This window comes from Leuresthes tenuis, unplaced genomic scaffold (assembly GCF_036924035.1).
Source record: "Leuresthes tenuis unplaced genomic scaffold, fLeuTen1.0.hap1 SCAF_15, whole genome shotgun sequence".
NCBI classification, from domain to species: domain Eukaryota; kingdom Metazoa; phylum Chordata; class Actinopteri; order Atheriniformes; family Atherinopsidae; genus Leuresthes; species Leuresthes tenuis.
The window spans coordinates 29,597,469-29,625,451 of NW_027325369.1; the positions used below are offsets into that span (position 1 = coordinate 29,597,469).

At 43.2% G+C, this 27,983-nt stretch overlaps 1 protein-coding gene across 1 annotated transcript in view; it reads right to left on the minus strand.

Moving 5' to 3' along the window:
• Window positions 1-26,524, minus strand: part of rock2a (rho-associated, coiled-coil containing protein kinase 2a) — a 34,674-nt gene extending 8,150 nt beyond the window's left edge. The window contains exons 1-15 of the mRNA XM_072366139.1: window positions 25,625-26,524; window positions 11,695-11,776; window positions 11,515-11,615; window positions 10,489-10,626; window positions 10,077-10,337; window positions 9,001-9,145; window positions 8,750-8,888; window positions 7,176-7,267; window positions 6,777-6,936; window positions 6,638-6,692; window positions 4,199-4,287; window positions 4,061-4,109; window positions 3,738-3,873; window positions 1,972-2,063; window positions 599-845 (exon numbers count right to left, since the gene is read on the minus strand). Coding sequence (XP_072222240.1) covers window positions 599-845; window positions 1,972-2,063; window positions 3,738-3,873; window positions 4,061-4,109; window positions 4,199-4,287; window positions 6,638-6,692; window positions 6,777-6,936; window positions 7,176-7,267; window positions 8,750-8,888; window positions 9,001-9,145; window positions 10,077-10,337; window positions 10,489-10,626; window positions 11,515-11,615; window positions 11,695-11,776; window positions 25,625-25,723 — 1,885 coding nt within the window. The 5' untranslated portion in view covers window positions 25,724-26,524. The remainder of the gene's footprint in view (window positions 1-598; window positions 846-1,971; window positions 2,064-3,737; window positions 3,874-4,060; window positions 4,110-4,198; window positions 4,288-6,637; window positions 6,693-6,776; window positions 6,937-7,175; window positions 7,268-8,749; window positions 8,889-9,000; window positions 9,146-10,076; window positions 10,338-10,488; window positions 10,627-11,514; window positions 11,616-11,694; window positions 11,777-25,624) is intronic.
• Window positions 26,525-27,983: the final 1,459 nt, after the last annotated feature.

Genomic DNA, 27,983 nt, shown 5'->3' on the forward strand with positions numbered 1-27,983 from the left:
ATTCAGAGCAACTCAGTTACTAAAATAAGCATCTGATGACACTATTTAGACATGAAATTGCTCAAATGAATGTGATTTGTTGGCTTATTGCAGTTTAAATTACACTGTTTCATATGATTTGATTTGTTGATGCAGAGCAGCAGCTGCAGTTTAAAAGTCTATTACTACAATAAAATGACAATTTCCGTAAGATTATGAGTTTATTATAACACACTCAGTAAATGGTTCAAACTGAGTGCTTGAACCTCTTGTCTGTGAAATATCTGAAGTATTAACTTTAGTTAGCTCCTGATGAATCTCTCTTATTGAGTCTTACAAGTTAAAGCGAGCGTTCTGTGTTGCTCAGGGAGTGAACGAGCTGTTTACAGATGAGATTCTGACTAAAATCAACTTCCCAAGGCCTGGAAAGTTCTGCTGGCTCACTGCTTTTTACCATCTCGCTGCCCTTAAAAAAGGCTGCAAAGCAGGAGCTCCAAGTGTGAGAAACTTTTATTAAAAGGCATTATTAAGAGTTTCCTGCAACATAAATGGAAGTGCTCTGAAGTTTGGGTTTGTGCAGAAAGCTCTCTGTGAGTTAGACTCTGTGTGTTTCACCCACCCGTCAGGTCGCTGATGGTTTCCGAGCCCTGGCTGTGCTCCCGCCTCTCCGCCTCGAGCGCGGCCTGCAGGCTGATGCATTCCTTCTCCAGACTCAGCTTGCTGCGCTCCAGCAGGCAGCACTTGTCCTGCAGCTCGCGCACGTTGGCCTCCAGCTGCTGGAGCTGCTTGCTGCTCTCCGTCTGGGCTTTTCGAAGCCTGGTCGCCGCTTCAGACTCGGCCCGCAGCAACATGTTGGCTTCCTCCAGCTGAAAGAGCAGCAATCACCATAAAAACCTCATGTGAGGGGGTGTTGCATGCATAGAACATGGCTAACTGTGGGTTTGGGAGTATAACAAGTAGAAATAATCTATTAAGGATCCCTGTGACCTGCAGAAGAATCACTGGACTGCAGGCATTACCGTCCGGCGAGATATGAAGTATTTTACTCATGTCTACTGCAGAAAAGCTCACAAAAGCAACACTTAAACCCTAAAACTATGTCCTTCCTAAACGCTTTGAAGTGCAAAACCTTTGTTATGCATATTTGAAAATATCCTTGAGCGTTTTGCTTTACGTTTGACACCTTTTTGGGCTTCTGATGGCGTCTTTGTGGCCATGACAAATATTCATGTGTATGGCTGAGCATGTGCAGGGTTCAGAGATTTATTTTAGGACAGTGATGCTACGTCCCACAAATGTAGGGGGAGCAAATAAGAGAGCGATAAACTGACTCAACTTCATCACAGCGTGCTGTTTTCAGGCTGTTTTTAGTCTCATGCATCCTCAAACTACAACTCAGGCACAACTTTTTGAGTCATTAATGCATCTAAAGCAGCTAAGGTGTGTTCTTAGTATCCAGCAGAGTCACGGTCAAACTTCTTTCCCGTTGTTTTAATATAAGAGATTTCACACCTTTTTACGCATGTTCTCCTGTGTGTAAACAGTTTGTAAATCTTCTGATTTCTAACTAAATAAAACACAAACGTCCCTGATAACCAGTTATATTCGCAGAAGGCACGACCGTTGTTGTCCGTCTCCAGCGTGCAGACAAACAGGAAGTCAGGACTTCTGGATTTCTGCTACAACCACTTGAAATAGTTAGCAGAGGGAACATAAACAGAAGACCTCAACATCGGCTAAATTTAGTCAAACTTCAGTATAAACTGCTTTTTTAAGTTGATCATTTGTAATAAAGTGTATTTGATGGGTTTGAGCTTTTTCTTTGAAACCTTGTCCACAGCCACCTGACTTTTGGTTTTATTTCATTTGTTGGACAAGCGAGGGTTAAACTGGAGGTGGCCTCTATGAAAAACAGGACGCCTAACAACTTTACCTTCTTAAAACATAGGCAAGCAAAGCAAATGTAGAAATGAAACCCTTTGGTAAACAGACCTGTTTCTGCAAGTGAATGTTCTTCTCATTGGAAATGTGTGAATTTTGGTTTCTTCTCTTCATGTCATCCAGCTGGTCTCGCAGGCCGTTGACTGCACAGAGCAGGAGAACAGATTAATAGTCTGCTCCAGCAAAGTCTGAATGTTAACACAAAGTAGGATAAAATCTGTTTTATTCTTTATAGGGGGAGCAGAAAGCAGCCTTTTTGGACATGTTGGTGTTAACTGTCAGTCTTCCAGGTAAAGGCCTGGACAGAAGGCGACAGGACTTCTGTTTTTGCTTCATGTCTCATTCAAAAAAGGCTTCTTCGGTTCCGACTTACAAGGATTTCCTCTAAAAGCTCAAACCTAACACCGAAGGACAGTGCAGCGAGGAGCACACAGCACAGGCGAGCTCCTCGGCTAAAGACTCAGATGGGACTCTTTCAAAGACAGTCGCGTACACGTTTTGGTCAGAAAGATGATTTCAGAAAGGAACAAATAAAGTCACATGACCTCTCCAAAGCGCTGCTCTCACCGTCCCCTTCAAAGCGGACTTTGAAGAGGCAGCAGGGCGGTGTTAAGGTTTATGTAGCGGCTGACTGAGCCGACAGTGGAGGTGGTAACAGGGCTGAAACGGTCTGAGGACTCACCACTCAGATGTTGAACTGAATTCTGAGCCGCTGTTCTTCTTTGGTGCTGGTTTAATTTCAAGCAGCAGTGCCAGCCAATCAAATCTCATAAATGAATGTCACTGTAATTCCAAACCTAAGGCCCGCCCACTTCTGAGTGATATCAGACCCACAGTAACCAACAACCACAGTCTCTGTTTGGTCTGAATGGATCACCTAAAACAGGGATGTCAAACTCCAGTCCTCGAGGGCCGCTGTCCTGCAGGTTTTAGATGTTTCCCCGCTTCAACACACCTGATTCAGATTATTTGACCGGAGTCTGACATCCCTGACCTAAGAGAAACAACGGCGGCTTAACAATGGCGTCTTTTTTTAGGCCCAATAAGTAGAAAATGGGTTTTCATGGCTGATGCCAATCTTTAGAAATCAAGGAGCCAATTGGTGACCTAAGAAAGCAGGTGGAGAGAACCAAAGTGGGTGGCCTGCTTGTTGATTTAGGAATTAAAGTACAACTGTTCTTGGTTAAAGTGGCTCTCCTGACATATTTTCTTTTTGCCTGAGAAGCTCTCAAATAACAATCTTTGTTTACTTTCATTAGTCATTATTATGGCCATCGAAACGATGACTTTGTTTGGCACCCAGAGGCTGGAGACACGTTTAATGAATAAATCTAAGTGCACGAATCCAAGTCCACCTGATACTTTAATGAAAAGTTAAACTCTCTGAGCAGCTCCTGCCAACCTGCAACGATGTCAATGTGACTAAACATTTCTTCTGTCTGAATGTTCACTCAAACAAGACTATCTGACAATCAAACATGCACGTCTTCATAGTTCAATGAAATACAACCAGAAGAAGTCCTGCACAGTTCCATACTTTGACCAGGTGATGGCAGCGTTACCCACATCATTTCAATTCAAAACGTTGAACATGAATAAGAAAAGTTTCTCTGTTCAAACAAGAAGCTGTGAAGCTCCATAACAAACAAAAACTAAACGGCTCATAACATAAAACTAATGTTATCTTTGATAAATAAAGATAATCAATCAGTAACGTCTCATTAGCACATGAACTCGTCCTATTATTCAGGCGTTAAAGAAGCTAAATGGCTGTGAATGTTTCATTAAAAACTAAATGAAGCTCAGCTGATGGTTACCTTCATTCTCCAGGCAGCGCTTCCTGTCGGCCTCGCTCTCGGCCTTGCGGTTGCTCTCCAGGCTCTTGTGCTGCAGCAGAGCCTTTTCCCTCTCCAGCTGCCTCACACTCGCCTCCAGGTTCTTCCTGCTGCTCACCTGAAATCAGTCATGAGAGATTAAACCCAACAAGAACAACATTTATAACGATATTTTCAGCTATTTCCCTGAATGTTTCAACTGGAACATGAAGTGTGGAAGCTAATGAATAATATTCTAACTCAGTTACAGTTCAAAGCGGGTGAGAAAGCTTATTAAATCCACATCTGGAACAGCGTCAGCCTACCTCTTCCTCGAGCTCTTTAACCATTTTTTCTAAGCGGCTGGTGGCGGTTCTGCAGAGACATAATTTGAACACATTAATAACTCTGACCAGTGCAGCCGCTGAGGACTGAAGGGTGGAACATGGTCGCTGGTCTTGTACCTGTATTTGTGCTCCAGATCATCTTTGACCTGCTTATCGTTGTTCAACTGCACCTCGAGGTGGCGAACTTTCTGCTGAAGAGCTGCCGACTGAAAACAGAGAAAGCATCGACCAATCACACGCTGCTCTGGAAAGTCATGTGAGGAACTTAAACATCCTTTAATTGAACAAATGTCAGTCTGCAGGTGTTAGCAGCTGGGTACACTTTGGAGTTTGTACAGATAAAGTGATGAACTGTGTCCAAACTTTAATGAGTGTACAGTTCTGCCTGTCAGCCCAGCAGCATGATAAAACCTCAGCGTGTCCCTCCTTAAGTCAACACCTGTTCATTTTGAAAAGAAATGCGCTAAAATCTTGAGCCAGACCTCATTTCTTTATATATTGCCAAGAAAACGTGCAAACAAAACTGAAAATACTGAATACAAGAGCTCCTTTATTCTCCAGCACAGCCTGAACCCTCTGAGACAAGCTTTCTGTCATTTCTTTAAGGAGTCTTCAGGAATAGTTCTCCAGGCTTCTTGAAGGACGTCCCAAAGCTCTTCTTTGGATGTCTGCTGCCTTTTGTTCCGTTCTCTGTCAGATGATCCCACACTGCTTCAATAATGTTGAGGTCCGGGCTCTGGGGAGGATTCATCCCTCCATAAGACCTGTTGCCACTGATTTTCAGTCCACTTCTTGTGTCCTTTGGCACAGCTCAGCCTTTTCTCCCTGTTTCCCTTCCTTAAGAATGGCTTCTTGACAGCCACCCTTCCATGGAGACCATTTCTGATGAGGCTTGGGCCAACAGTAGATGGATCAGCTGAAGGTCCACATGCATCTCTCAGGTCCTGTGTCAGGTCTTTGCTGGATTTTTTCCTCTTTCTTAAGGACATCACTTTCAGATCCTGTTCATCTGCTGTAGATAGTTTTTTTTAGGCCTGACACTTCTTCTTTTGTCCTCCACTTGTCCAGTTTCCTCAAATGTTTTAAGGACACACTGCACACCATGCTGAGATATGCCAAGTTTTCAGCTAATAGCTCTTTGGGAATCACCTTGTTGCTGCAGAAATCCTATTTTCTGTCTGTCAAACTGTGTTATCGTTGCTGTTTTTCATAGATGCAGCTAAAGAAATGGGAACAAATTATGTGTCTTTGTGACAGGCTGCTAGCAACAAAGTTATGTGTCGATACAACACTGGTTCATCCCTGGAGTTAGGAACTCAATGATTCAGTAATCAGACACAAGGACTGGACTGAAAATGAGTGAAAGAGCAGCCAATGTCCAAAGAAAAAACTTTCAGAGACCTTCAGACTGGCTGGAGAACTATTGCTTAAAAAAGCACTAATAAATATATATGAAAATCCAGCTGTTTGCATGTAAAATGTTATAAATGAGGACTTGATAAGACTTTAAATTAATCAGAAGACACTAAAAATAATCATTTAACACATGTTGACCAATAAGTGGATAATTTGCCTTTTACAAGACTCCTAAAAGCTGATATTAAATACATATAAAGCTGATATGAACATGTTTTTACTCCTGAAAGCATCCACACAATACTCCCCTGATGATCCACAGCAAGGTTAAAGTAAATAATTAAATCCTGAGTGATCGCTGAGGCTTGATTTAGTGGTCATGGCTCCTTCAGACAGCATCCTCACTGATTGGAGAAGCTCTCCAACACCCCAGCTGGATGCTGACTCCAGGACTGCTGTTTAAGGCTGGACAGGTGGCTTTATGGCAGGTTTAAAACTGTTAAACAGCAGGCACCTGGAATCACTGCTGAGAGCGGTGAGGGCAAACCGAAGCCAAAGGCTGTGAAACGGTATTAAAATATATTTCTTCCAGACTAAAACCTCCAGATTTGTTGGTGCTGATGGTGACATCACAAAATAAAATGTACAAATATACATTTATGCTAATGATGGTGTGATTCTCCTCTTCTTCTCTTATTCTGAGTGTGATTAAAATACCAAAAATAAGAGACAAGCTCCTGTCTCAAGCTCAAAGTGCTTGTTATTAAATAAAAGCAACAAACACATTTGGAACATAGAAAAGTCCAAGTCTGGCGAGCTTAAGATTTAAATCTATGAACAGGGAATAAGACTTCCCTTCCTACGGGTCTCCGATCGTGGTTTTTAGGACCCAAGTCAAACAGTCCCCAGATTAGTAATCAGCTCAGCCACTCACGCTGAAAGCTGCTTAAGTCTTTCTGTGCAGCTAAGAACACTGAAACTCCAACAAAGTACAATAAATCATGGGATCAGGGATAGAAATCCCCTTCTGAGTCATTTCCATCATAATCCCAAGTCTTATAGCATGAAGCTGGACTGATCGCAACGTCAACAGCCCCGTTTCTGTGAGGTCACGTAAACCGACAGCCGTCTGGGTTTAACTCGTGAGAAGCTCGGGCCGAACCGCACTCACCCGGCGCTCATCGTGTGTGAAGTATTTACCTGTCCCTTTGAATTCTCATGAATCACCGGGGAATTGTTCGGAGGAGCCAGTAACCTGAAGGAAGAGAAAAAATAATCAACAAAAGTCCACACAGCCTCCTAAAACCATCGGAGAAACTGGGAGAGATGCAGGATTTACTGGTTTTCTTTGAAGTAGGTGAAGCCAACAAACGGTAACTGATTTCCGACAAAGGCCTTAGGTGTGGGGAATGTTTCCACGTCGCCTTTGTCATCTTCGATCTCGTCAAAGTTGCTGGTGTCTATGTCGCTGCTCAGCTCTGGGACCACAGGGGCAACCGCTGGTGAGAGAGAGAACACGAGGAGGAAGGCGACATGAGGTGCTGGAAAAGGGAAGTTCTGTGTCAACAATATTTCAGCCCAATAAAGAGTTCTGGAGGGTTGATTCGTGAAGCTGCTGCTCTCAGGAAATTCCTGTTAAAGGTTTTCACACCCTGTAAATCCCCCTGTGACCAGCAGCCAAAACCCAGCTCAGGACTGAAGCTACCAGTTAAAACAGCACCAGGCCCGTTATACTGACTGTCTCTGATGGTGTCGAAGGTCCACTGGTCGTTTTTGAAGAAAGGGTGTCGTTTGATTTCCTCCACGCCGTTTCTGCCCAATCGCACCTCCCTCAAAACAAAGAGACCATCAGTGTGAAAAACTACCCGCCACAGCTTTCATGTTGAAAAGAAAGTACACCTTCATTCAATTCTAAGGTTTTAAGAGGAGCAGCAGCACATTTCATATTACATCGTTTTAACATTTAAGTCATAATACAGAAGCAGTGTGTGAAAAACTAAGTGAACCCCTGATCCAGCTGCAGTAATGGTTTCCTGTGTGACGTTATCAGTCTCTCTCATGGTTGTGGAGGAATCTCGGCCACTCTTCTGTCCAGCGTTGCTTCAGCTCATTGAGGTTTGCAGCATTGGTTTCTGCACAGCTCTCTTAAGGTCCCACCACAGCATTTCAGTCAGGCTGAGGTCTGGACTCTGACTGGACCATTGCAACACCTTGATTCTTTTCTTTTTCCCACATTCTGCTGTAGATCTGCTGCTGTGTTTGGGATCTTTGTCCTGTTGATGAGCCAGTTTCAGCCCAGCTTTAGCTGTGGGACAGATGGCCTCACATCTGACTCTAGAATACTTTGGTATCCAGAGGAGTTCATGGTGGACTCAATGACTGCAAGGTGCCCAGGTCCTGTGGCTGCAGAACCAGCCCAGATCATCAGCCCTCCACCACCGTGCTTGACAGCTGGTATGAGGTGTTTGTGCTGATATGCTGTGTTTGGTTTCCTCCAAACGTGCTGCTGTGCATTATGACCAAACATCTCCACTTTGGTCTGGTCTGTCCAAAGGACATTGTTCCAGAAGTCTTGTGCTTTGTTCAGATGCAGCTTTGGAAACCTAAGCTGTGCTACCATGTTCTTTTTAGAGAGAAGAGGCTTTCTCCTGCAGCCCTTCAAAACAAGCCATCCTTGTTCAGCCTTTTTCTAACTGTGCTGTCATGACCTTTAACCTTTAACATGCTAACTGAGGCCTGTAGAGTCTGAGATGTAGCTCTGGGCTTTTTCACCTTGGGGTGAACTTACTGGGACGTCCACTCCTGGGAATATTGACAGCTGTCCTGAATGTTTTCCACTTGTGAATAATCTTTCTCTCTTGTTTGGAAATGGCCTTATAACCCTTCCCAGATTGCTGGGCAGCAACAGCTGCTTCTCTAAGACCATTGCTGATGTCTTTCCTCCTTGGCATCGTGTTAACACACACCTGAATGCTGCAGAGCAGCAAACGGACTAAACCTCTGCTCACAGTGATTGATGATCACTAATTAAGTGGATTTGATCAGCAGCACCTGGCTGCTTTTTATTCGGAGTGCGTTTAGTTTTTCCACACACATTTTATTTTTAGGGCTTTTATACAATAATAACATATAATAAGCGTAATATGTCATGTGTTGCTGTTCTGAGGTTGGATTTACCACATTTTAAGCCCTGATAAGCACCAGATGACTTTATGACATGAAAAGCTTTTGAAACCACAGAGGGTGTTCTTTCTTTTTCAGGAACGTGCGCTGACGCCATCAACGACAGCTCTTTCCTGGAAGTCTTCCTACCTGTCAGTCAGGAAGGCACAGATGATGTTCTTGGCATTTTCAGAGATCTCCACATCATCGGGGAAGTTGAGGGAGTTCTTGTGGTCCATGATCTTACTGTAAGTTCCCACCAGCGAGTCGGCGTAGAACGGCGTGTCGCCTGTAAGTGAGCGATAATGAAGCACACCACTGTTTCACAAACACGTCTCCAAAGAGCTAACGCTACACTCCTTTCTGTGAATTAAACGTTACTTAATGAAACTTTCACTGACCCACAAGCATTTCGAAAATGAAGACGCCCACGGACCACCAGTCGCATTCCCTCCCGTAATAACCATCTCCTCCCTGAGACTTCAGCACCTCAGGAGAGATGTAGTCTGGAGTGCCGACCGCTGTGTCACAGTGCACCATGCCGGTCTGCAACACAAGCCCAACAATCCTGCTTAGTGCCTCTGATCAACGTTTCGGTTGCAGCGATTAAAAGATAAACTGATTTCCAAAAGGCATAAAGACAAAGATGAGACATTTCTTTCATATATTATCTAAAGGAGGATTGTATCAGAAATATACAGACGAAGGGCTTCTGTGTGATTCTGGTGTTTACTGCGTTTCTGAGGTCTATCCATAGATTATCAAATATGTTCTGTTGTAGTAAAAATGAGAAAAAGCTGCTTGTTTGCCTCAAAGTTGTTAAAAGCCTGTTTCACAACAATTCCCAAAAAGTTGGGATGCTATGGTTGAAAATGACTGAATTCGATTTTTATTTATATTTTACATTGCACCTCAGCTTTGTGGAAGGCTTCTTCTCTTCTTTAGCATTTTCAGTACTTGCTGGTATTTAATTTAACTCTTTTTTTTTCCTTCTATCGCTGGATTTTCCTCAAGCAACACATACTTTGCTCATTCCTTCGCTGCTTCTTGTTATGAAATTCACATTTCCTCCACTGAGGCTTTCACAAAGATCACATCTGCAGTTGAACCAGGTTTTAGATTTCAACTTGACCTCCACTGTTAGGTTATGAAATGCAGAAATGGCTACCTGAAAACCCTCTTCTGCTTATTTGGGTATCGATTATTCTCATTTTCAGAGTGCTACATCGTGGCTGCTGATTGTTGGGTCAAAGTACTTCATCTTTTGACTGTTTTGTGGAAACCAGTTCATGTTTCTACTTCACTGGCACCAAAACATACGTAAAGTCAGCTAAAATAATGTTTCCTTTGGCTTTCTTTGCATTTGTCACCTGGTTAAGAACCGAACCAAACTTCTTTGACAGTGTAGTTACAGTAAATAAAACGTGGAGGCAGCGTAGACAAACGCGCCCCTGCAGCGAGAGCTCAGCGGACTCACAGAGTCCATCTTCATGCAGGTGCCGAAGTCGGCCAGCTTCAGGTGTCCTTGTGCGTCCAGCAGCATGTTATCCGGCTTCACGTCGCGGTGGATGAAGCCCATGGAGTGAATGGCGTCCAGAGCCATCACCACCTCGGCCGTGTAGAACTTGGCCCATTTCTCTGGCACGTCGTAGGTGCTGGTGAGGTTGACCAGATCCCCTCCTGGCATGTACTCCATCACCATGTAGAGGTAGTGGTCATCTTGGAAGGCACAGCACAACTGAGCACACAACCAGGAATTTATTACAAACCGGTGCTTATGACACACCTGGAGATTATAATCACAGCTGAAGAAATGCATTCTGGTCTGAAACTTTGCTTGTAATTTGAATAAATTAACAATAACCGATCAAAATATGGAAAAGTTGTACCTGTACAACCCAGGGACTGTTGGCAAACGCCATGATGTCTCTTTCTTCCCAGAAGAATGCAGAATCTGAGCGCTTGATCATCTCAAACTTGCTCAGCAGCTTCAAGGCGTAGACTTTTTGTGAGGCTTTATGTCTGACCTGAATGATCGTGGCAACCAGAGAAGCATTAGCAACGTGAGGATTCTCCAGAGTCGAACGGTACTTTTACAGGGTGGAAAACGTAGAGGAGCCTGAACAGCAAACTGCAATGATTAAAGAAGCATAAACGATTTGACTCAAAGGTTTTATCTTTCTGCATCTTCTGTATATCGATACAGCCGAATTCCTAATAGTTGCTCAGAGTCACATATTTCTCTCTTTTGTATGTCATGATAGTTGAGTACATCTAAATCCGGTGGTCCAGACTGTCGCTCTGCTCTAATAAAATCCTGATTTTATAACCCGAACGGCATCTGACAAAATCAACATTCAGGTAACTTAAAAACAACGTCTGTGCAGTGATTATTGATCTCCCACACAGAAAGTTAAAAGCAGCAGGTAACTGAACGTTCAGGTACTCAGTTTTAAGTTACTCAGATCAGCATCACCCTCAGTAGTCGTGGTTGTCCATCTGACATTTGAGCTGCTTTTTAGAGGAATTATATATTGCGTAATTAAATAAAAACAACATGCATTTGTGCCACACAGCTTTTTTTCCCCACAGCACCTGATCTTAAACTATAAAGACAATTAATTTGACCAGTGACAGGCAGATTAAGCAGATTTATCTCCAATCTCCAACGCACAACAACTGGCAATAGAGGAGGATTCAGTGGCCGGTACCTGCCATCAGATGCTCAGTTACATGTGAAAAGGTTACTTCACTGCTATCAGAAACATAATTACAACAGAAATCATGTGGTTCCTGACAATGATCTGTTTTTAATCCCTTCATGCTCGTTTTTACACAATCAGACGATTTGTCTGCCACTAAGAAAACAAACTCGCATGATATGAACGAGCAGTGCAAACCAAAATAAAACTCACCAGCTGGACTTCCCCGAACGCTCCTCGACCGATGATTTTCACTTTGTCGAAGTCATCAGACTTCATTTGGAGGTCTCGAATCTGCCCCACCACCTTCTCATCTGCAGCAAAAACTTCATGATTAGATTCCGCCGTGCACTCACGTAACGTGCACGTGACGTGCACGTGACAGCTACTTACATCTGCTTAAGAAGGTGTCGATGTTTTTGTTCTTGCGCAGCGCCGGGTAGTCCAAGTCCAAGACCAGCGCGTTTATGGAGTCCTAAGAAAAGACAGAGAGACCAACAGCAGACATGTCAAACATCATCTATGATAACAGGCTAAATAAAGTCAGATGGCTGCCCTGGGACAGAAGCTAACTGGGACTGTGTTGAAGGAAGGTGTAATGAAACCATGCTGTACTGAATGGATTAACATAAACAAACACAAACACTGAAAAGGAAGCGTTTTTAATTAGTTAGAGTGGATAATATCTATCAGGACGATTGAAGACTGGAGTCTTCTGCATTTTTAAAAGCCTTGTTGAGTCATCAGCCTCTCCAGAAGCAGCTGAGCAGTTACATAAGAAGCCGAGTTACAACACACTCCTCAAGAAGAAGAGCGTCGATCGTGATGCAGCCGCGAGTCGATAACAGCTGATCGTGACTAAACAATTCTGCTGTCGTCTTCCACAGCATTCGTTTCTTAGAGAGACGGTTCAAACCTACGCGAGCTTCACTCTAAATGCAGTTATAACCTGTTTTCTTGTTGAGAATCTTGGAAAAAATGCACTGATGATTGGCTAAAGCTGCAGAGGAAATGTGTGAGTTTATTTTTCATTTTCTCACCAGTGAACAGAACAAAAACTTTTCACTGAATGAAAACGAGCTGCTTTCTCTCAGCTTTTCTCTCAACAGCGATCAACTCGACTGACCGAAACAACACAGAGAAAACGCTTAAGTGGAGGCTGAGAGAAGTGCGATGAGTCATTTTTCCATCTGCCTACTTCAGATATTCATCTGGTAACTAATGACGCACACAATGTCTCCTTGTGGCCCTTTGCAAACAGGCACATTTAAGAGTGAAACGTCCCCTCCACACATCGTGTTCTGGCTCAGATTCCTGTGGGTTTACGTGAAGCTTAATGAGCTGAACATCTGAGATACCCACAGCTTTAAAGACAATAAATTCACTGTACATCTAAATGTCAAACCCAGCTTGTCAGCCTGTATTAAAGGGCTACCACTCATGGTCAAAAGAGCCAAATACACATAAACAAACTGGCAGTTTCTTCTGGTGCAGCCTGCAGATTAATAATGGATATCCAGAGCACAACCTCCTCTGCTGTGAACCAGTCATTGCTTGATTACAGACAAGGAGCTACTTCCTGCTCAGGTGGTTTTGAGACTGAATTGTGTCACCAAAAGTATCGATACTACTTGGATGCTTCCAGTAGCAAAACACCTTTAGGTCCTGCCTGTTCTACCACAGTCGTGGTCCATCATTAAGGCTGTGCACAACACGAATGATTACAGTCAGGAGCGTCCCCCTGAGCAGTTTCATGCCCATTAAAATGTATTGATTACTCAGCTGGTGACTGTAACCAGACTCAAATGTATCTGAATCTGTGTGGATGTCAACAGCAAAGCAAGCAGTGCTCAGAAAAGGCTAAACATTCTTGCATCGTGTTCAAATAGAGTGCCAGTGTGTTTTGTGGGTACTGTGTGAAGCTGAGCAGTGAAAACCTGTTACCGGAAACTTGATCAAAGCCTTTGAGGTGGAGTTAATCTGTCTAAAAATCAGTGATGGAAAGAGAGAAGTCAATCAGCCTGAATGTGGAGACTGAGATAGTTTTAACCTGCTAAATTAAACCAAACAGATTCAAACGTAGACATTATGATGGAGTTGACTTGCTGTGTTGTGGAGGCATTACACCACAAGAACATTTTATTTATCAAGTTGTTCCGGACAACAATGTTGTTAAAACCGTTGAAAAATAAGGTTTCAAATGGACCTGGTGAGGATTGTGGTCAGGCTACCCTGCTTAAAGCGCTCAGGATCTGTGATCGACCCCAAAAATCCTGATCGGAGCGCCTTAGTTCACAAACGCACACACTATAGAGCAGCCTTTCTCTCCACAAGGTAAGGAGCACCGCACCTGCTCCAAGATATTCACTTTAATCTTCGGTTATCACAGGTGTCATTGTGCCGCAGGCTGAGAGACAAACACTGTTAATAAAGGGCAACACAAGAGGAGCAGCAGCCTTTGAGATTTTTATCATGAACTTAGTCACTAAGCAGTTGGTGTCTGCTGTCACTTCGCAGTGGTTTGACCCAGAGCAATGCGGGGAAGCCATTGAAGGAAGGCAGATTGATGCTAACCTCTAATTGTTACCGCCTGTAACAAGAAGGAAGTCGTATATCAACGTCTTTCAGCTTTCCTGAACGGTCACTGGACTAAGCTGAAATTCACAACCGAGAGCTGTTATTGGTCAGGCAGCGCCGCTCTCTTTCCGTCTTTTCGGCTGTTCTTCCTGCTCAGTCCATCGTCCGAGCTACACGTTCATTTCATCGTCTCAGCTCCACTTCCCCATTAAAGGACTAACCTCACACAAAACTACTATTTAAGGAAAGAACTACACACGGCGGGAGGGTGTCTGTGCGCACACACCCACGTGCACAAGCATCTCCAGCCAGCATAGCAATACAGGAAATGATCCACCCCACCCAGGGCCGGCAGATAATTTCACTGTGTCATGAAGCCAATCTCTGTGTGCAAGTCATTTCCTCTGAAGCCGCTACTGTGCTCAGACAGAAGAAAGATCACCAAGTGATGGCAGCGGCGGTGTGCACGTTAAGTTGGCTCCGAAGCAGCAAAACAAACATGGCCACAGTTGAATAAACAATCATTTTAAGGACTTATCTATTTGTGCCGTTCAGTTCCAAAGAGGAAGATGTGTTTGTGTCACGCTGCAACATAAATAAAACAGCTGCTCATACACACTTATTTCTTTTCAGTTTCCTTTTAATGTGAATGAAAGCTTCGGTTCCAGCTGCATCGTCTTTGGTTGCTTAACTACACCCGATAAGATTCATCTCTTCCATCGTACGACCGTTTTACAAACAGAGCATGAAGCAGCTTATAAAAACGCTGTGAAAATCACACCTTCTGTCTCCAATAACATTTAAAATTGAGTTATTTTCAAGTGCCTCTATGACTTCAGAAGAAAACACGATCGTGTATCAAATTGAAATCCAAACCAAAGCAGCCTTTGAGCTGAGAAAAATCTAATTTGATCATTTGGAATACGCTGCACGACTGAACTGATTTTCAAGACGAATGCAGTCAAACCACAACATGGTTCTTGAAATGAGCTCACAGTGGCAGCCACCCGCTTTCAGTGGTTTAACATCTCTTCTTTCTGCCTGTCCGTTCGCGTGCATCAAAACCAAACGTCACAAACCAATCTCACATTTTCAAACTGCTGGTTTGGCTGAAGATGTCAAAGTCTCAACAGCAACAGCACAGCAGTGTTCAAATAATGCATGAAGGCAGTTTGAGAGCAGTTTGCTTACAATAAATGCTAAATAAACCAAGTGAAGACATAAAACAAACATCCTCCAGCTACAAAATAATGACTTGTTATGACTTTATCTGTCATTCCTACATCTCTTTAAACAAGAAGCATCAAGTGGGGGGAAGGATGAACATATAAACAATGTTGCCCTGGAGATGGCAACGTCTCTGCAGTAAGAAAGAGACATTTCGCTGTTTGTTTGCATACTAAACTACACTTACAGCTGCTCAGCGTACAAAAAGGCATGTGGTGGGAGCAGGATGTCGAAAACCTTTACCCTGAGATAACGGCATGTGTCAATGGCAGGAAAAACTACTGGGAAACTAATAAGCTGCTGAGTGTGGTGCAATGACTGGTGCAGCACTGACAATGTGTTAACACTGTTTAAAAATATTAAATAACTGACAAATGTCAGGGAAGAGTGGAGCCGGATCAACAATTAAAGCTTTAATGAAACTGACACACTGCATTTGGACTTATTCCAGACAACCACAGATCCACACGTCCATCCACTGGAATTATGGCTTCACCTACATCGGGTTCGGTTTGGTTTTATTGCCAGGCCTCCACATTTAAGGCTTATTATCAGGGGAAAAGGGGATTATTTGCTGTGAAAGTGGAGGAGAATCTTGCGCTGAACACGGACTTTCCTCAGACTCTTTCAGTCCAAGGAAAAGAGGAAGCGCTGACATCAAAGCTGCACCGTAAAAGTCACAGAATCATGAAAAGCATTCGTGATATTTATGGTGTGTAACGCCTTGGGTCACGCTACGACTGCAGTTCGACCTCGCCATATAACTGGACCACCATCCTTGTTCCCGCATACATGTTCGAAGCTGCAGACCCGGACCTCCTCTGTGGGAGATCATCGTACATGTAACTGAAGCTGAATTCATCGCACAGATGTTGCCTTTAAGTTACTTGAATGTTGATTTTGTCAGATGATAAAATCAGGATTAAACAACCACATGTTGACATGTGGCCTAATTAATACAAATTACACTCCATTCATCTTACAAAAAGCATTATCTTGGTGTTAGTCTGGCTTTGAAAAGCTTGATTTCATATAATACCAGTCGAATAACTTGAGCTTCTTTGTATCGGTTCTTGCACGCCTGACTCCGTTTCATAGATCTTAATCAAAGTGGAAATGTGTGCACGGCACACACACCGGTGCCATAAAGGGCCACAGCTATCACCAAGTCATCACATGTAATAACAGACATATCTAAATCAGCATCATCACACCCCACAGGCTCAGTGATTAATCCTCAGAGATCATATTCAAGCAGATCATAAAACGCTTCACAATGAATTGCAGCTCAATGAGTGGGATGACGGCATCTGTTTGGATCAGAACACACAAGTGAGGCGTGCAGGTGTTGACACGCTTTACTTGAAGGTAAACTTGAAGGTAAATTTACTTTTCTGATGTTTGTGGTGCCATTAAAAACATCGTGTCAGTGTTTTCAGTGTAATCAGACCCTCCGTGTGCAGCGAGGTCAACGTTACAGTAAGGTCCCCCTGAGCTGATAGATGTTATCAGAAAGAGTGGTTATGTATCCATTAGTTAGCTCTTTATCTTTGCTTTACTGTAATCCAGCCAGCGGGTTATGGCTTGTTGCCTAGCAACTCCTGTAAAATACAAAGAGTTGAAGCCAGTTGAAGCTGCAGAAAGGCAGGAGTTTTATAAGAGCCTCCTTCTCTGCACAGTCTATTCTTCTCTATTTTATTTACCCAACCTGCTGCTGACATTTCGGAGCCGTCACACCCCCCCGCCTGCTTCCACTCTTTATCTCCCTGTAAAAGCCACGTGCATCTGCCACTCAGGAATGCAATGATGTTTAAGTGAAAGGAGCTAAAACACCAGAGAGAAACAACCAAACTATCCAAAGTCTCACATCGGAGCCTCTCTCTGCATTTGCAGAGAAAAATAGCTCATACCCAAATCATCGGTAGGCATGTGGAACGGAAAACAAGAGGCACTGCTCTGGGCTTTAAAAGGATTGAGGAGAAAGTTAATGTTTTGATTAAATTCCAGCCGTTTTAAAAATAGTCGTGCGGATAAACGGTGGGCCGGGCAGAGTGGGGGGGGGGCCGTGCCAGGCAGGGCCCGTAAACTCCTCAAGAGAAACACAACGGCAGGAATCCTGAGCTCGCAAATAGCACGGATAATGTTTCCGTGGGGAATAAGGAGAGTATGTCTTACTCATGCCTTTGACAGATTTCTGTCCCATGCTCCGGTGCCCTTCACATTTTTGGCACCCGCGGTATTTTATAAAGCATTTCTGAGGAAGGTGCCAGGAAAAATAGCAAGAATGGTACTGCATGTACGTAAAGTCCTGCTGCGCGTTAACCTGTGCTAAAAAGACACATTATGTGCAATTATCACATTATGCAAGCAAAAATGTGGCAGCTATATTCAGTCTGGAGGAAGAGAGGCGTCCTAGTTTGAGTCACCCGCATAATTTCAACACTTATTTTAATTCTCCTGAAGATTATCTCACGCAGTGGTCAACCAATGATGATTCTACAAAGGCTGATGCTGATTATTTAGAAAGCACGGCTGACTGTGCTGATAAATAAAGTCTGTACCATTATCAACTGAATAATTAAAGTGCTGTCGAGGGGTGTAAAAATGTACCGATACGAATCTGAACCTGACGGAAGTCTACAGGTACGTGGACCTGGATGGAAGAAAATGTGCCATAAACTGGTTGATTGCCTGAAAAGAACACTGAAACCTACAGTTAAAGTCCAGTAGAATATGGTCCAGATGTTCAAATCTAGCGGTCAAAGTGATGTATACATCCACAATTCTTCCTATGAGGTAAACACTAATAAAACAAGTCCAGCTGCAGAACATTGGATCCTAACTACAGCCGTCCCAAGCTGGACCAACACACGACCGCCACCACTTAGACACAGGCTCAGTGACACTGAAGCTCACCACAGCATGAGTAAGACTTATAGGAATATTGTGATTTAGTTTAAGGCAGCGAACCAACGCCAGTCAAGTCTTTTTGAATCTAATTGGATCAAAACCGAATTGTTCTCTTTAAAAATGTTCCCTCCTTGATTTTTATCTAACTCCCTGCAGCTAGATACGTTTAAAATCCTCTTATAAGGGTGAGAGAGACAGAGAGATGCCCCCCCAACGCTGCCCAAGCTTTCCTGCTTCACCTGAACTAAACAAAAGACAGAATTACGACAAAGTGTGACGCGAGTTGTGAACAGAAGCTGGTGTGATGGACAAATTCTGGCAACAGGTGGGCCGACATCCTGGAACATCCTGCTGATTCCTCACGTAGTGTGCAGATGATCAATGAAGATGGAGCTAAACACAACAGAGCAGGCTCTTGATTTTTTATATTTTAGGCTTTAAAAAGGACAACGGCTTCTTTTTTGTTGTGTCGGTTTGTTTGTTAATTCATCAACAAGTTGACAGAAAAACCGCCAAGACAAAGAAATAACAGGCCTCCGGACCGCAGCTGAAGTCGCATTTTTTAACCATTTTTAGGGGCTGCGGGCCTAAATTTTACTACAAGGTGCACCGGTTTCCAGAGTTATAGACAGGCGAGCTGATGGCACATCCACCAACATCACTTTTAGGGAAAGGAATCAACTAAACAATCAACTTTATCACATTTTCAAAAGGAAGAACTTTCATTCACAGCATTCATGGGTCAAATTTAATCACCTGAAAATATACTCAGGTGACAACAGGTCGATGTCTCAATAGGAGTCGAGTTTCTAAAAACCGGTTTAATCCACAGTTGGTGTTTGTGAACGTCTCTGCTAACTGGTACTAATGAACAACAATAAAAAATGAGAGCAGTACAAATAGGATCTAAAATGAGAGGAACACTGCGCTCATGTTGGAGCTCAGTTCGGTTATTGCTCCCTCTTGAATTAAGCTGACCAAATGCTGCACTTGCTCTGGATTTTTAAACAGCGTGGCCTCGCTGGTCTCCATAATCCCACCCCAACGTCAGCAGTTCTGTGCTGCGGCTCAGCTCAGAGTCGGTGCTGGTTTAGAGCTTTGGTGATCGAAACAGAAAGAACTAGGAACCTAAGAAGGTTAGGCTCCGGCAGCACTTTGGTGGAAAAAGCCTGTCTGAGACATGTTGTTTTAAAATAAAAGATAAATTAAATGTCTTTTTTAGTCAGTGATGCAGTCAAGATGGAAAACGACTCGACTTCCCAGGAACTATTTGTTACTGTCATTGAATTTTGTGCTGGTGTGGAGCCCTAAAAGAACAAAAAAATGACTTTAGTACAAATCACAATCACTAAAAAGTATTTAACTTATTTTGTTAGTATCCAACTATTTTGTTCTATGGTTCTGTTTCCCTGCAACTTAATAGATCTGTAACGGCCCAGCTGCTATAAAGACCCCAGTCAGTTTGAAATGATGAAACCGGTATGGGTTTCAGCTGCAGTCATTTGGCATTAACAAGGCTACATTTGTTCATAAATATTGCTTGTACTGGCACAAACTGTTTGAGTTATAGCTGCCAGCTTCAAGGAGCCGAAACACTGCTGGTTTGGACTCGACCGAGCACAAATGTTCTTGTTTGGGTTTGCTAAAGGAAATGAAAGCTGTATGAACTCACTGACAATCCAAGGCTGTTTGGTAATGTGTTGTATTGTTCTGTCGATGCTGCACACAATGCAGCTTGTGTGTTGCTAAGATCAACCGAATAATGTGCTTGCTTGTGAAAATGAGTTCAGATGCATGTCCACGGGTTCCCGTGCATGTGAGCGTGAAAGTGTGTAGGAGGCTGTGTTTCACCATCAGGTTGTGATGGAATGAGGCGGAGGCCAGATGGACGGGTGGTGCTGTGATGCGTGGGAGCTGCCTGTTCTCTTCTCACTCAAACTCTCATCTCTAACTAAAAATACACAAAGACTCAGGTATCAAACTCTTTAACACTCAAACCGCAGCACGACGATTTAACAACTAATTTGTGCATTTAAATTTGGTTAACCGCAGCGAATATTATTCATCTTCTGACAAGAGGAACTTTCCCCATCGACAATAATATCATATTAAGAGGCCGGTTCGTTTTAAAGCCATTTATTTAGAATTTTATCATATAAAGGGTAAGCTCTATATATATATATAATATATTATAAGAGTGCACCAGCTGATCTGGTTTAAAAGCAATAAAACAGCAAAGTTCCCTGCATCAACGGTCAAGAGGAGGTCATTAAGAACTCTAAGAGGAGCTGCTTCTGTGCAGTGAATTAACTAACCAATCAATAACTTCATTAAAAGTACCAAAACTCACTGTAACTTATTCTGCACAGAGGGCTGAAGAAGACACTGTGAGATGGACTCATGGCTGGTTCTGACCGCTGACAGACGGGTTGTATTTATTCATGCGTGTATCTGAGCGTGTGGGAGTGTGGACTTTGATTTCTGCTCAGTTTAAAATGAACATTTTACAGTTTAAAAGCAAAAAGAGACTGGAGGTGTAACGAGGCGTTGTTTAATACAGTAATGTACCTGCTAATAGTTAGCCTCAGCTAAACAGTCGACAGCTGTCTGATGCATCAGCTGCTTAAAGATCAATAATGTAGTGTATTTCCTTTATTAAAGATTCTTTAAGACATTATACATCTTTGTCATCCAAATGAAAACATGATTAGGCTTGTTAGAAGCAAACATTTGGAATAATCTATGCAGAAATATACTTATGGCAGCATCTGATGATCTTCAGATGATGCCATCTGGGGCTCATTTCTTCTGCTTTGGTTTAGAGGCACCTGTGTGAACAGGTAGTTCCACCAAAGAGCTCAAAGTCTCAGCAGTTTAGTTCAAAAAGCATCAATTCCACAGATATAAAAACCACCGAAAACCCAGGAAAATACTCAATACCTAATTCAATTTGATGCCACAGAGGAAAAATGACCAAAAAAGGAGGAATAAATCTCTCCGAACCTGAAGCCTAAGCCTAACCCTACCGTGCATGTGTAGGTGGTGTCGAGCCTAAACTCTGCTGCGTTGTGGATAAGAAGGCAACGAGGTGCCAAGTGAGCTGAGAAGAGCTGAAAGACAGCGTGGCTTATCTGTAGCAGCACCTTCAGTCCAGGCGGATGGAGAAGAGGGATCTTAGCTCGTTACAGTCGTCTCTCTGAATGTTTATGGAAGTAAAAATCTGGTCTTCAGAGATGCAGACCTTTTCCTGCTTGAAGAAAGTGTCTTCTAAAAACCGGCAGTAGGTTTGGGAGTTGATTTTGAGTCCATCTTCAACCCGAAAAAGATCCAAGTAGCTCATCTTTAACAACATCAGCCCATAGCGGTGCCCCACCTCCACCTTGCTGGCGCCTGATTTGAAGAGGAGTTCTGAGCCTGGTTCATCCAACTGGTCCGTCAGAGTCACTCATCTCAGTCCAGACAACGTCTGAAAAAGCTTCAGATGTTTCTTGGCCCAGTCTTGACTTCTGCATCTCGCTCAGTGGCAATTTCAAGAGTCCTGCATCTCTCCGAAATACTTTTTGACTATTGAGAGTCAGTTAAATCTCTTTTTTGGCCCATTTTGTCTGAGGAAAAGAAGCTACCTGATAATTACGCACACCTTCATACAGGGTGTCGATCTCCTTAGGCTACACCCTCTCTTATAACAACGCTTGATGTGCTTAAATCCAGCAACTTGCCTAATAATTGTGCAAAATAATTGCACTAAAACAGAGCCGCCTAAAAAAGAACTCCCTGATACGGCTTAAAGAGATTACCGCTAAAAGAGGAGAGGATGAGCAACAAATTAGAGGAACCTTCAGGCTGAGGGAAAGCAACCACAGCAGTTTAATGGAAGAACATAAAGCATAAAGACCTGGAGGTGAGGTGTGCTGGTAGCGAAGCCTCGGATGTTTAAAGCAGGTAAGACGAATTATTCCAAATTTTAAAAACAAATTTCAGGCTCAGGCTCAGGCTGGCACATGTAACCGCCATAAAACCACAACATGTCAGTATTTTTACAGTGGAATGGGGGGAAAAAGGTTGCCAGGTTTTATTTCTACATAGTAAGTCAGTATTAGGTGTTGATAAAAAGATTTTATCACCCAAAGAGAGAGTTGGACCAAATGCTTCCCCCATTAAGTCTTTGCCATGAGTTAGGTTAACCAGCTGCTGGCTTGAGGCAAGAGAACAAAATCAGTCTTCTTATCCAACTGGCTACAAAAGAGAGAATCACATTTCCCAGAACATCTTGACAATAAATTTGAATGTGTCCAGAAAAAACTGGCAGTAAACGCTGAAAACCCTAATCATTTAAAATTAGAATAAAATCGTCATCAGGAGCGACATAACTGAGGAGAAGATGACATTCTCAGGCTGCTGGGGACTCGAGCACGCAGAAGACGCCAGGTGTCTGGGAGGACCACGAAGAGGCCGACTGTCTCACCAAAAGGAGGTGTGGAGCAGAGAAACGGGTTTGTTTTGAAGGAAAAAAAAGAAAAAAGAATTGGCCGGGGCCACCATCCCCCAGTGCCTTATAAGGCAGTGTTTCTATCCAACATGCACGCTGAAGCTGGGACTGCTGCGGTTGCCCGAGAGCAACTCCACGGCTCTCTAGAGAAGCAGCAGAGAGGTCTCAGGTTGACTCTCAGGGGTTATCTCCACCTCCAAATAAAAGCTACACTCTGGCGGAGGAGGGACCAGTCTGGGCAGTCTGTCGCTGGATAAGATGTGGACATGATGGGGGATGCTGAGTGGGAAATATTGGAAGCGAGATGACAAGAGGACGGTGGAGTGGACTGACAGAATTACAATACCCAAAGCGTTGTTATTTAGTGCAGAATAAAGAGACCGTGCTCCTAAAAGCAAGCCTGTGGGACGTCACACCAGCTCTGAGCCACCCATTTCGCTCCCACGAGTTATCTGCACACACCAGGTCTGCAGCAGAATAAAAAGACACTGGACTGGAGCTCCAGTAAAAATACCTGCAGTGTGTTTAACAGGCCTGAGAGGAGGGGCCGAGCTGAGCAGCAGGCTGGGAGAGCTGCAGAGAAAAAGAGATAAGGCTCAAAAGCAAAGGGGGGAAAAGTGCAGTCATTCGTAGGGACTTTGAGCCCCATATATAGCTGCCAACTATTTACTCAATGAGGTCATTTCCTTTAGGACAGCAGGAAAGCAACTTAAGTGACTTGTAATCAAGCGTCCACTTTTTTTCTTCTTTTAAATCTTGAAAATGCCCTTTCTATTACTCCCCCCCCCCACAATCACTCCCAGTGCTCAGAGCTGCACAGAAAGCCCAGCACTGCAGTCAGCAGCAGGGTGCATGCTGCCAAATAATGATCCCCACAGTTTGCACAAGGAGAAGGCTGCTGAGACTTCAGGTTACACTTTATGAATGCTAACAGAGGCAATGTGGTGATTTAAAGTTATTATGGCCACAGTGTGTGGCTGTTGAAACAGCATTTATGTGAAGTACGGGTGGATTAGATGTTTCTCACAGATGACAACATCTGTTTCCTAATTTAATTGTTTTTGAAGAAGTTGACTGAGCATCCTGACAGATGCTGCAGAATCCTCTCCATCAGTTTACCCACATCCTCGGAGGACTCTGACCTAAATGCATCCACCTTCATGTTGACTTCTCTAACCAAACAGTGACTAAGACTGAACAAAAGTCAACTATGCAGCTTCTTTCAACGTGTTCTTTTTTTAGCTGTTGCTAAGCTACAATAGCGGGGTATTTGTGATTCATTATTTACAGAATAAGAGGCCATGAGCAATTGTCAAGGCACTCCAAACATGCCTGTTTCTATTCCACCTGCAAAAAAGGACATGTCTGAGCCCTCAGCGTCTGAATCCCACCCTGACCAGTAAAACTTCTTTATCCTGGTGACAGCAGCAAGGCAGCTAAAAATGGAAAAACTGCAGCCTGTTCTCTCCTACGCATGCTTCCCACTCAACTTTTGTTTTAAACACTCAACACCTCTCTCTTCTCCGCTTGTGTCTGGGAAGTAAACACCACCGGTGTTCGAGTAAGTTCCCCTGCTAAACGTTTTGAGGGAAGAGGAGTGTCCCGTGGTGTGTGGAGAGGGGAACGGGAAAGGGGGCCCTGAGCAAAATGGGGCCAATAAACAGGGGTGAGAGGTGATGCTTTTTAAGACAGACCTGACACAGTGTTGCCCTCCATCCATTTACCAGATGAGTCTGAAGATATCTTAAAATCCAAAGAGATGTAAGACACACATCAAGCACAAGACATGATGATTCCCGCTCTCCTCAAGTCCAAAGTTGTTAAATCCTGTGGAAAAATGTCCATAACCAACTGGCACAAGAATCTATTTAGGGATTTTGTGGATTTTATTTCCCATTTAAGCCCAACGTTATGATATGCACTGGTGTAATGGAAAGATTTTTCCAGTGCCTTCACGCAACCTGAGACACAAATGAATTTCTCAGCCATGAATTATCAATCTTTTAACAAGTAGCATAACTTTTTACACTCCAAAACAATTCAGCTGTTAGCTAAAAGAAGAAGAAGAGCCTTAATGGCTGCGTGTCTCACACAAAAATCAATACATCTGACTGTTTCAGTAAGGGAAATCTCACTTAATCTATTCTGCCATCATTTAAAGCTGTTCGTCCATCCTCATAATCAGACCGCACTGCCTTTTCTTTTATGGCGTTCTCTTTAACAAACTTTCACATGTATGTAGATGGCAAATCAAAGGTTTGCAACAGGAACAGGAACAGTTTTCTACTGAATCTAGGAAATAATCACAATTTCCAACCACTTAAGTCTCTGAGGAAAAAGTGCAGTAAATGCAACTACTTCCTTTCCTTGGATTTAGGCAAAGAAAGCTCAATAGGTAGGCTTTACTTCCAGCAGACTGAGGAGAATATAAACAAATAGGCTGACTTCTTTAGGTAAATATGTGCATTTTTAAGAGCTAATTTTGCCAAAGTGTTTTGGCACTTATTTCTTTGCTTTGGAGAGGTTTCCAAGAGCATAAACTGGAATCAAAATATACAAAAGGATCATTGAAAAGATTTTAAAAATGCAAAAATGTCACAAAGATGGTGGATGTCAACCTGTTAAGTAACTCCATGATATGTGTGCAGGTCTAAAAGTGGGCTGGTTGGCCCAACTGTTGCCCAGGCGGGAGTTTTGGCCGGAAATATTAGTCTCCATGAGCATACCATGAAGGACATTCTCTACTAGTTAATCCTAATCTGTAGACACGCTTCAAAGAGCCCCAAACTGCACTGTCTGCACTCCGTCTTAACTATTAATCAGGCCTGTCTGAAGCACATCCACAATGTTGATCTAATTCTGCCTGCTTTTTATTAAAAGTGATCATCACAGCGAGGTATCAGATTTCAAGATTTAGTAGTTTAATAGCGGACTGAAGAGGAAAAACAGAGAAACAATGCTAACAGCTTGCAGAAGCTAATATTATTGGGATATACAAGAATGGAAAATAGTTTAGATGCTAGTAGCATAACGTTACCCAACTGTCTGCATACGTGTATTGCGTTTCAGCGAATACACAACATCATTAATAATCCATGAGGTGTATCCCACTTAACTTACCAGCAAACTTTCCAGGTTTATGGCAGATCTGGGGTCTCTGATCATGTCCTCCAGCTTCTTCAGCCGGGTTTCCATCCTCCTCTCGGCGCCCAGCGACATGACTGCGGCCGCGCGGCTTCAAAGTTGACTCGGAAAATGTGGAGAGGTTTTCCAAACTGTTTTGAGTTTACATGGGAGCCCTCTTTGTTCCTGGCTAATGGCCGTAGGCCTTAGCGGAGCAGCCTTGGGCTCTCAGCCCACCCAAACAGCTTCCAACAGGAATACCGAGCACAATGAGGAGAAAATATTCCCAACGCTAAAAGAAAAAACCCTTGCAAAAAAAAAAAGAAAAGAAGAAAAAAAAAGAAAGAAAAGAAACTCACCAAACGGCCGCGCTCGCGCTAAACTAACGGTTTGGTGTTAAGCTAATAAACACGACGTTAGTTTTAAAATTTCACCTCCCGTTAAGTGAAAGATGCATATTTTTCCCAACTCGGCGATAAAGTTTGAATTTGGAGATAGCAGCAACAGGCAGCAGGGCGTTTTCTTTGCGCCCCTCTCCTCCCCTTTCCCTGTGGGCTTTGACCGCTTGGAAATGCTTTGGGTTCGCAGTTTCCGAAGAAAATTCCGCTTCGTTTCACCCCCATTCAACGATATTTGAAGCCCGTTAGTTGTAGTTTATCATCAGTGCTGCCACAAGTCATCCGAAAGGGCGATAATGTATGTTCTCCCGCGCTGAATTTTTAATAAGCAAACACTCTCTTCCTGTACTTCTTCTCGCATTTTCGCATGTGTCCTCCTTGTCTCCTTGTCCACGATCCGGGTTTTAAACAGAGAAATAGAGTTTTATCCGTAAAGAAAAGTCCTCCAGCGGCTGAATTCTTCCCCGTACACTCACATCTATACACGGAGGCTGGAGTCTCTCCTCCCCCTAACATCAAAACACAGATGACTCAGTTTCCCACAATGCACCTGTCCTGTCCTACACCTCTCGGTTTATTTCAGATGTTTGAAAAACAACGTTTTTACTCTGAATTCACTGTAGGTCAAGCAGACTTTTCTCTACTTTATTGTACTCGATCCACTCATCATTTCTTTATATTTTGCTTTCAAGTGGGCAAACTTTTTTGCAGTCTTTTAAAGTGGTCTTGAACAATATTTCTTTGGGCTTTCTGAAGGTCTTTCAAAGTTTTTCTTTGGACATTGGGACTCATTTGCACTCATTTTCAGTCCAGTCCTTGTACCTGACCATTTTAAGATTCTGTTTTAAAAAGACACTTCACTCAAGGATGAACCTGACAATTGAGCAAAGAATCCATTTTAATTCGGTCTTACTGTGGCAAAGACATAACCTGTTCCCCTTCTTTTGTTGCATCTATGAAAAGCAGCAACGATAACACAGTTTGACAGGCAGAAAATAGGATTTCTGCAGCAACAAGGTGATTCCCAAAGAGCTATTAGCTGAAAACTTGGCATATCTCAGCATGGTGTGCAGTGTGTCCTTAAAACATTTGAGGAAACTGGACAAGTGGAGGACAAAAGAAGAAGCGTCAGGCCTAAAAAACTATCTACAGCAGATGAACAGGATCTGAAAGTGATGTCCTTAAGAAAGAGGAAAAAATCCAGCATAGACCTGACAGGACCTGAGAGATGCATCTGGACCTTCAGCTGATCCATCTACTGTCTCATCAGAAATGGTCTCCATGGAAGGTTGGCTGTCAAGAAGCCGTTCTTAAGGAAGGGAAACAGGGAGAAAAGGCTGAGCTGTGCCAAATGACACAAGAAGTGGACTGAAAATCAGTGGCAACAGGTCTTATGGAGGGATGAATCCTCCCCAGAGCCCGGACCTCAACATTATTGAAGCAGTGTGGGATCACCTGACAGAGAACGGAACAAAAGGCAGCCCACATCCAAAGAAGAGCTTTGGGATGTCCTTCAAGAAGCCTGGAGAACTATTCCTGAAGACTCCTTAAAGAAATGACAGAAAGCTTGTCTCAGAGGGTTCAGGCTGTGATGGAGAATAAAGGAGCTCAGACCAGATATTCACTCTGAAGCTTCAGTCCACTTCTGTCTGTCAAACTACGTTATCTTTAGTGTTTTTAGCAGAATAATCTAAAGAAATGTGAACAAATGATGTGTCTTTGTGACAAGTTGTAACAAAGTGCCTAAAGATACAATTTAAATGGCTTCTTTGCTAAGTTGTCTGTTATGTGTCGACACAACACTGATTCATCCCATGAGTTAGGAGCCTTTTTATGTCTTTGTCTGTGTTTATGCATTTAGCAGACGCTTTTATCCAAAGCAACTTACAAATGAGTTTATAACATTACAGCTAACATCAAATCTAACAATAAGCTAGCATTAGTCAGGCTCCGTCAGA